The 10,000-nt window shown below is 41.1% G+C and overlaps 1 protein-coding gene across 3 annotated transcripts in view; it reads right to left on the bottom strand.

Annotated features, from left to right (window-relative positions):
- LOC137985126 (centrosomal protein of 128 kDa-like) overlaps window positions 1-10,000 on the bottom strand; it is a 50,008-nt gene that overhangs the window by 5,474 nt on the left and 34,534 nt on the right. For all 3 annotated transcript variants that reach the window (XM_068832621.1, XM_068832620.1, XM_068832622.1), the window contains 10 exons: window positions 9,522-9,599; window positions 8,141-8,200; window positions 7,711-7,806; window positions 5,318-5,414; window positions 5,019-5,104; window positions 3,497-3,574; window positions 2,522-2,565; window positions 2,008-2,077; window positions 1,539-1,583; window positions 192-271 (listed from right to left, as the gene is read on the bottom strand). In XM_068832621.1, the coding sequence (XP_068688722.1) occupies window positions 192-271; window positions 1,539-1,583; window positions 2,008-2,077; window positions 2,522-2,565; window positions 3,497-3,574; window positions 5,019-5,104; window positions 5,318-5,414; window positions 7,711-7,806; window positions 8,141-8,200; window positions 9,522-9,599 (734 nt within the window). The remainder of the gene's footprint in view (window positions 1-191; window positions 272-1,538; window positions 1,584-2,007; window positions 2,078-2,521; window positions 2,566-3,496; window positions 3,575-5,018; window positions 5,105-5,317; window positions 5,415-7,710; window positions 7,807-8,140; window positions 8,201-9,521; window positions 9,600-10,000) is intronic.

Genomic DNA, 10,000 nt, shown 5'->3' on the forward strand with positions numbered 1-10,000 from the left:
AGTGTTATGTTTTAAAGTAATAAACAGAGATTTGAACACCTTAGCTGAAACATTTTCCTTTTATACAATAGGTCGTTTCAGTACTCTGGACAGGAAAGTATGCTACTACCAGACACTGAAAAAGGAGGGGAATAAATCACAAACAAGTTGAATTACGCCGGTCATCTACGAGAAAACAAAATATCACTCACCTCAAGTTGATTGGAGGAGTGTCTGGAAACTGATAAAGTTTGCGCTGTTTGGCTTTGGGACTGGATATGCGGTCCAAACTCTGTAGAGATAATGACGTGGTATTAAATTAAAACCGGAATCAGGATCCAAGGCTTCGCAACATAGCAGAACACTATCTCCAGCAGTACAAGACCTATGACAGTTTAACTTGCAAACTGAACTTTTTTAAAAGTGCCCCTGTGACCAAAAAATCTATTATTTTTCTTTGGGTTTCAAAACTATGTTAACTAAACACTGAGGGAGCAAAGTTTTAAGCCTTGATTTCAAAAAGACAATTGTTTATTTCAACTGGAATTTTCCTATTTAATGGTCCGCCATTACTACCTTTAAGATCTTGAGAGAGCTGGATCGAGGAGACAATGACGTCAAAGGCTCACTAGTTTAAGAATGCAACGCGTGTGCACGCGGATCCAACCCTCTGAGGTCCAATCGGTCAGTTTCGAACGTGAGTAATGGCGGACCGTGAAATCTAAAACTTACACTCAAAGAAAACGACCTTTGGATAAAAATCAAAACTCAAAATTTGGCAAGTCAGGTGTTAAAGCAAACACACCTTCAAAATCTGAAGGAAAAAAGGAAGTGATTTTTTTTTAATCACACGAACACTTTAAGTGTCTTGTCTTCTTCTCGCACTGGAAGACTAATGAGCCATTTCCGAGTTGCTGTTTGTCTCAGTTTCGAAGCGAGTCTTGGTGCTCAACTATTGTAAGGGAAATTAGTTTGATTTGCATACGAATACGCAATTCAGTTCCATTTGAATGGTTGTGCACCAGGACTCGCTTTGAAACTGAGGCACGCAGCAACTCAGAAATGGGCTATTGGGGACACTGTACATTTAAAATCAACAAATTGACTCAAATCAAATCAAATCAAATCAAATGTCGGTTTTTGAGGGGAGGGGAAATCCGGAGCACCCGGGGAAAAACCTCTTGGAGCAGAGCACAGAACCAACAAACTCAACCCACATACGACGCCGAGTCTAGGCCGAACCCGGCCCACATTGGTGGGAGGCGAGTGTTCTCACCACTACGGGCATACAATTATGATGCAATTATGTTTGTAACAACCAGATTACCCTGCAGTCTCTAATGGCTAGTTTACTCCGTGACATACTACGCAAGCAGAAGCAAGCAATATATGCAGAAGCAGTATCGTTTTGATAATTGGTACCTTTCGTTAGAACAACAGGCACTAATTAACAATAAGTTAATGCGCCTGCGTATGCTGCTTATGCTTGTGTCCTACGTGTAAACCAGCCTCAAATACCGACATTTCAATACACTTGTTAGCGACAAAAAGCGCTTTACCTCAAGTAGTCTTGTGGACAAATTACTGGCGTCTAGGCCTTCTTGCTGTTTGTAAATATGAATGGAAAAACGTGTCAAGCAGCTGAAGCCTCAATAAAATGTAAAAAACCAACAAACAAAAAAGCTACAGATACAGGCTAAAGATATTTGAGACTTCTATTTGTCCTTTCGGGCAATTACTACGACAAAAACCCCACAATACCCCCTACCCAACGCAATACCGTTTTGGAAGAAGCAAAAATAATTCGGCTCTCCCTCAGGCGCTCTCTTTGCGGGGCGAGCGAAAAAGAGGAAGTGTCCCCCTTCTTTCTCAGTCGCCCCGTGAAGAGAGAGCCTGATCATAGACTACCCTTAACAATGTTTGTGGGGTTGGGACGGGGGGACCTCATATGAAGAATGAATTCATGGAAGAAAGTGTGAGCGTCTCAGTTTTGTCCAAGATGCAGTCGTTGAATTACAAAGCTCTTACCCTATAATCCTCTGCAATCGTCTTAGCTCCTTGAAGTTCTCGACGGATACTGCCTACTCTCTCTTTATATCTAAAGCGAAAGCAAGAAATTTCAAGATCTCGAGAGCGAATTAGAGGTGAGATGGACTCGAATAATTTAAAACAACAATCGCCCAGAAAGTTGAAAATAACATTAGCGAAATGCGTATACAATTCGTTGGGAAAAAAAAACAGTCAACCCAGTTGATGCCGTATTTAAGGGCTCTTTATGGAATGAATGATTGAAGGAATCAAGAAATTAATTTTAAAAGGAAAAAGTCAAATCTCTGGGAAGGCTATTTTTTTTCCTTCAGAGCACAGTGTTAAGATGAAGGCAACACATGGCAGCTTATGCTGATGACATTGTCTAAAATGTATTATGGGTGGCACAATCTCCCACAAAGGATATTAAATCATATGACGTCGGTTAGCCGAGTCTCTTGCGTTTCTTGTCAAGAACACGAAATGTTGCGCTACGCGTGCACTTCTGCCTTACCTGACATACTTATCGTGAAGTTTGTCTCGTTCTCTCTGTTGACCCTAAAACAAAATCGGAAAACAAGTGGAATAAGCTACTACTTAATACTTAATTATTCAATATGTTAATCGTTTCTGATACTTTCATTCTTATAATTTTGAACTTGAAAATGGTGTCATGAGGACGCCGTAACGTCGTTCACTTTTATCGTTAATTTTTGACTCGGGAATACTCGGGAAAAAATCCGAGTGCTCCTTTGCGGGAGTCGAACCTACGACCTTCCGATTACTAGTCCGCCGAGTCTCTTTAGCTTAGTGGTAGAGCATCCGAACTAGTAATCGGAAGGTCGTAGGTTCGTCTCCTGCAAAGGAGCACTCGGATTTTTCCGATCATCCCCTATAGCTCAGTGGTAGAGCATACGAACTAGTAATCGGAAGGTCGAAGGTTCGACTTCTGCAAAGGAGTACTCGGATTTTTTCCCGAGTATCCCCGAGTCACTATCGACAAATAAATACGTGTGCTTAAGATTGCGTCGCGAGTGAGGGCCTAGTGTTCGTTATTGCCCCTGCGGCCTAAACCCGAGAAGGCAACCAAGAAGTCCCCGCGTAAAAGGGTAAATAAATAAATTGGTAGATATTTTGGGGGAAATCAATCTCGATTTGCTCAACCGGGCGCGCAAGGTGGTATGGGTATTGCTTAAACGGGCGCGCAAGCGGTAATGGTATTGTTCTACAAGACCGAGGTGTTTTAGGAGTCACGAAGTAGAAACTCGCAAAGAGAACCAAAGTGCTGTTCGGGTTAGCGATTGAAAAATCAAACATTGAAGCAGATCTGATGCAAATCAAGTTGTCTGGCTCAGAAAGTGATTTTGTCCGGACACAAATCAGAAACAGGGACGACGATTTGTCAGACGCAAATCGGAAACGGGCGACATGTTCAGCATGTAATTTACATGTACACTATTACTAGTAATAAGCATGAAGTGTCACCAACCCTCAAGCCTTCAAATTCTTCTATAACTTTTTGCCGATCATCCAGGGCTTCAGCTGTGGCATGCAAAGCTCGTGTACTCTGTAAATAAAACAAGCACGCCATTACCTTTAACGAATACTTCGAGTGAGTCTACCGCAATAGCCCACTTTCAAAAATCTAAAATTCAGTCCTAAACAAAAGGCATCATCTCGAGGCTCTGGGGAATAAACTCATACAAGTCTTCAAATTTATTTCCCAGAGCCTCGAGATGATGTCTTTTGTTTAGGACTGAATTTTAACATAACGAAAGTGGGATATTCATCGAACTTTCCAAGGAGTTTTGTTAGTCCCTTGACAGTTTAGGAATAAGGCGTAGGGTTGGCCTACATACACAAGTCAACCATAAGCACAAACAAGTTACGCAGACTCGGTTGCGTTTGATTAATTGGAACCGTTAGTTGGGAGAGAAGACACCAACTATGAGTAAACGTAGCTGCGTATGCTGCTTGTGTTTTTCCTTAGGTCTCTAATGTAAACCAGCCCAACGAAGTCTACTTCAATAGTTTCGTATTCTAACGGTTGAACTGGATCTAGCATGAAATGGAGGCTAATGCGGACAAATTAATTTGCATTTGAAAAGAGTTGCCCGCATTAGCCTCCATTCCATGCTAGATCCAGTTCAGCCCTGAGAATTCGAAAATGGTCAATTGAGACAAAATCATCTACATGAACTTTTAATCAAGAATAAGCCCTGCATTTGGGGAAAACGGTTTTTGATCATTTCGTTTGGTGGTTCAGGGCATGACCTCCAAGTGGTACAAATTTCTTGGCAGATATATATTTTTTATTCTACGGAAGAACTAAAAAACATGCTGATTGGGTGAAATGCAAAAATATTTGAAATAATTTTTTCATGGTGAAGTGGCCGAAGAAAACGGGTCACCTCGCAGCTCTTACAAGGTCTCACCTGATTGGAGACCACCCTTGAGGTTTAACAAAACAACAAATAACAGAAACAATGGACCCTAGGCCTAAAACAAAAGGGCTGCAACTCTATCCTCTAGGGTCCATTGTTTCTGTTATTTGTTCTTTTGTTAAACCTCAAGGGTGGTCTCCAATCAGGTGAGACCTTGTAGGAGCTGCGAGGCTACCGAAGAAAACCCTGATGTGCGACAGGCACACTTGTCGTCCCACCAAAATGAAAAATCGACCCGAACAAAAAGTCCACAGAAAAAGAAAAGGTCGGCCCTAGAAAACTGGTGCGAAAATATGGCCCCAAAAAGGAGAAGTCCAAAGTAAATGAAAATCCCAAAATTTACTTCACTTAATTAAGTGCTTCCACAAAAATCCTACAAAGCCATGTGAAAAAGAAAATTGTACCATAAAAAATTGCAATCTCATTTTTGGCACTAACGCGCGGCACGCAAAAAAAAGAAGCAGGAAAGCACCTGTGTTGATGATCTTTGCGTAAACGCGAACATTCGGACAACTTGAGAGAGGTGTACATCTTTTTCAGACGCTAGCTGGCACTAAGAGGTCTTACCGTCTCAAGATGTGTAGTCAGCTGGCCAATCCGATCCTGAAGAGCCTTTATGCTATCAGTGTTTTGTTTGTTCCTGGACTCTAAACCTAACCCAACAATAAAATTATATAAGAATGTGTAAAGTAGGTTTTGTAAAGAAGGGCTTACCCTTTACGATACCAGGGAATCCTTTTTTTTCTATATAGTAGCTAATTTCTCTAATTCTGAACCTATTATATGAGTGAAGATTAATTCCCAAATACACAGGGAATCTTCCATTTATGAAATACCAAAAATATCTGTATACGTATGGAAATTACCTTTCTTTTGGGCGGCTAATTCATCGAGCAGCATACTCTGTTTATCCAGCTCGGAAATGAAGTATTCTTTGTCCTCATCCGCTTTCTCAACGACATCCTAACAATAGTGGAAACATAGTAGTAACTTGACGTTTCCTTTACCTATTATAAATTAGTTTTTAATCCATTAAATGTACTAATTCGTGTGAATATGGATGGATCACAATCAGCAATCTTCACCCTCAAGCTGCCCTGGGCTGAAACACTTTGCAAACAATGCATTTGATAATGTACACCGTTTTAGGAGGGAAAGATCTAAGCTCTGTTCTAACGTAAACGATTACCTTTGTTTTGATTTTAAAACAAAGCTCCAGATTACGAGCGCGTAAACAAAGAAATGAACCAACTGGGTTGTAAGGCTAGTGAATTGGCCGCCGTTAAAGCCTGCTTTTCACTATCATAAACGCAAGCACAAGAGATTCGTGTCATGTGAAAATGAACCATAACGCAAGCACACGAAGCAGAGACAAAGATTCACTGGTTCCATGTTCTCTCTAACAACGCGGCGCTGCGAGTGAAACGCCGGATCTTTTTCATTGGACGAACATCACAGCTTCCGTTGAGCTAGAGTTTCGTCCCGTTTTCACGTTTTCGCTTGTACATACATACTCAATTGACCACTCCCCAAAGGGGCTTTTTAGGGCCAATGAACACAATCACCACAGAACAGAACATTCAACGACAACTGTTAAGAATCCCAACTGGCCGAGGCAAGCTAGTTGGCTGTTTACAAGTGCAGCTGAGATCAATTGAACCAGGGACTACCAGGAACAAATTCAACCAGTCACCAGAAATTATCTTGAACCTGGGATCCCCGGATCTCAAAGCAAGCACCATAACCACTGGGCCGCACTGCCTCTTGAAAACCAGGCTTAAAGTCAAGTGAGGCTATGATCCTCGCAGTTATGAACGCAATTTTTGCAATTGCGTAAAGAAGCCTGAAAAATTCAGGACCTCAACGGGGTTTGAACCCGTGACCTCGCGATAATCAACTGAGCTATGAAGCTACTGACGTTGGGAGCTGGTCATTTGTGGGTTCCAATGTTCCCGTGAGGAATGAATCAACGATGAAATGATATATGAAATGGATCATATATAAAGTTAATCCTGAATTTTTCAGGCTTCTTTACGCAATTGCAAAAAATGCGTTCATAACTGCGAGGATCATAGCTTCACTTGATTTCATATCCGCAGTTCATATATGATCCATTTCATATATCATTTCATCAGGCTAAAAGTGCTACTATGATCAGAATCACGTCTTTTTTTTCCTTCAGCTTTTGAAAATGTGATTGCTCAACACTTGACTGGCAAGATTTTAAGCTTTGGTTTTTATCCAAAGGCTATTTACTTTGAATGTGAGTTTTGACTTTCACGGTCCGCCATTACTCACGTTCCAAACTGACCGGATTTGACCTCAGAGGGTTGGATCTAGGGAAAAGTGACGTCATTTACTCACTAGCTTAAAATTTCAGCGTGTAAACTCAGCTTATTATATACGCAAAACACGAGTTTAAAAGTCTGAAAGCCCGAACTCCGTGCTCCATGTTAATTCAGCTGCGTACACATTGCAGTCTTTGACGTCATTTTCTCCTCGATCCAGCTCTCCCAAGCTTTTAAAGTTAGTAATGGCAGACCATCAAACAGGAAAACCCCAGTTAAAATAAACAGGTGTCTTTTTGAAATCAAGGCTTAAAACTTTATCAGTTATTTTATAGTAATCCAAAGAAAAATAAAAAATGTTCCTTGGTCATAGTAGCACTTTAAGAGATCATTTACCGTATCACTTCATCTGATATAAAAGTTGCACTCCTCAATGATACAACACTTCATTTAACATTTCAATCTGACTTAACAGATTAGTCATCCACATATAACTGGGTCAGCCTTGAAGTTTGACGACACTACGACTGGAACCTTATACCAACAAACAAAAAGTCACGACGCACACGAAGGTCACTCATTCTTTTTTTTTCAATGGCAACTTCTCTGACCAGAAAACTTACCGAAAAAATATCATATTGATTCAAAGAAGAACTATTTTTTAATTGCGCTCACGTGATAAGACGGCCATGTCAAATTCCCAAAAATCTTTTTCGGTATTCACGGTTCTTTTCACCAACATGGCCTCCGCTTGATGACGTCACGTGCAATCAAAGATTCGCTTTTGTTCTACTGCCTTGCCAACACAACAACCCCGACTGTCGTTTGGCAAGATAAACGAAGAAAAACGTTTTGAATGGAGTACATTGCACAACAGTAAAAAAAAAAAAAAAAAAAAACGAGTGTGACCTAAACTATTACGTTCGCGATTTTTCCTTACCGACAGAGTTATTAAACACAGTCATACCAACCCTGATTCGTTTGTGACTCCAGTCTGCTTGCTCCTTCAGTCTCCTTTCATTTGCAAGGTGAGCCTTAAGCTCTTCAGAGAGCCAACGAAATTTCCCCTGAAAATTTAAAGAAAAAGAAGCGCTTGGAGGTGTTGAGAGATTTTCTGTGAACTACGTGGACTGACTAAACTAACAAATAAACTAGCAAACACAAAAACCAGCATCACCTAAAAAAACCGGAGCGGAACTTAAAACCAGGGCCCTCCAGATCTCCAGTCTAACACCCCTCCCCCCCCCCCCCCCCACTCCCTTTCGGATAACTGAACACCAGGACTTATGTGTATTCCCGCAGCAAATACCGACAGCCTCTCATTTTTCCTACCCGCTGGGACGCAGCCTAGACCCAACAATTCTGCTAACTTGCGCTATAAACAAAAAGAGCTGCACTTACGGTAATGTCTGCGATCCAATGCTGAGAGCTACTTCTTATGCTTCCATCGGAGAGCAGAGACTGGAAATAACGAAAATCTGTTACAACAATATAAAAGCCCAGACGAAAGTTTGCTTAATTGCCCGAGTAAGATTTATTGATGTCCTTTTTAATCATTGCCGAAGTAAAGTGACGATGATACAACCAGCTTCAAATAAAATGTGAGGCGGGGTGTGGTCCAGTGGTTTCCCCGGGTTCAAATCGCGTTCTAACCTCTGGTTTAGATTTGCTTGCGGTTGTTCCGGATTCAACTCTACCACGATTAATAAATACCCAACTGGTTGCCTCCTGCCAGTTGGGGTTCTTCGAGCGATTTTCAAATGAGTGTCGTAAAACCAAAACCAAAGTAATTACTTTTGCCAATCAAAAAGGACGGAGACAATCCAGTAAACCAATCAAAACTCGAAGTAATTACACGTAATCGACACAAAGCGCAGGAAAATGTGCACGCACGAGCCACGATTGGTTTTGGTTTCACTTCTGATTGGTTGAAAAATTGGTGCGAGAACTTTGAACCAATCACTCAGTGAAGTAATCATAAACCAAAGTAATTCGCTAATTACTTTCGACACCCAATTGAAAACCGCTCTAATCATGTTTTTGTCATAAGTTTGTGCGTGTCAACTACAAGCAATTGAGACACTCACTGCTCTTGCATAACCATAAAATGCGTGCTATTCAAGTGAGCGCGTCCCCAACCCCCCTTACCCCTCAAGCAAAGTTGTTTCCATCTGCACTTGGCATTCAAAATTAAGGATATCACCATTGAAAAGGGGGGCAGGGAGGGGCCTTGGGACTTTTCTTATGAATTGGAAGAGGGGTTTTAGGAAGAAGAGGTGAATTTTCGATTCAGTGTCTCAACCTTTTTGCAATTGCTTGTAGCTTGATAGCTAAGTGCACTTCCAATAAAGACAACGCATTTTTTTTTTCAAACCCAACGCAGATACCGATAAGTTCTCCATAATAATGAACTTTATGTGTCGACGCTTACCGCTGAGGTACGAATTTGTGGACAATGTACAAAAATCAAATCAAATCAAATCAACTCATATCAATCCTGTAGGTTGGTTTTTGACAAAAGGGGAAAACGGAGTACCTGGGGAGAAAACCCTCTCGGAGCTGAGTAGAGAACCAACAAACTCGACCCAACATGTGACGCCAAGTCGGGGAATCGAAACCGGGCCACATTGGTGGGAAGAGAGAGCGCTCTGCACTACTGTGTGCGTAAACGTCTTGTTTATATAATAACACACTGAATGCAATGACTGGCTTTTTTGACAAAGCAAATGACCGACTGACTATACACTGGTAGGTAAGTTTACTGGTTGGTCGAAGAACTTACCGGAAGAGGTGTTTCTGAGTCTCTGCAGACTTGCCCGATAACTCGGTCCAACTGATCATCAACCTTCTGAAGACCAGACTGCCAAAAGAAGGCAAAAAATTAAGTCAAGTCATCCAAATAAAAATGTTACCATTACGGTTGTCAAATACAAAGCACAAAATGTCTTAAGGACGGTGCCTACTAATTCAGAGGTATTTTTGCGCGGTTTACTGAATGTGCGGGAAAAGCAGATCTTAACAAGTGTTACTGAAATCCAAAAAGAAAATTGGGGGTAACCACGCATTTTTCGAAGATAATTAATCAACAATATTTGTAAAAAGCTTTAAAATACAAAGCAATGTATGGCGTTTTTTTCCAAATTGAACCTTAATTATCTCTGAAAAATGCATAGTTACCCCCGATTTTCTTTTTGGATACCAAGAGCACTTGCTAAGTTCTGCTTTTTCCGCATAGTTTTGAACCGCGCAAAAATATCCCTG

This window comes from Montipora foliosa, chromosome 14 (assembly GCF_036669935.1).
Source record: "Montipora foliosa isolate CH-2021 chromosome 14, ASM3666993v2, whole genome shotgun sequence".
Taxonomy (NCBI): domain Eukaryota; kingdom Metazoa; phylum Cnidaria; class Anthozoa; order Scleractinia; family Acroporidae; genus Montipora; species Montipora foliosa.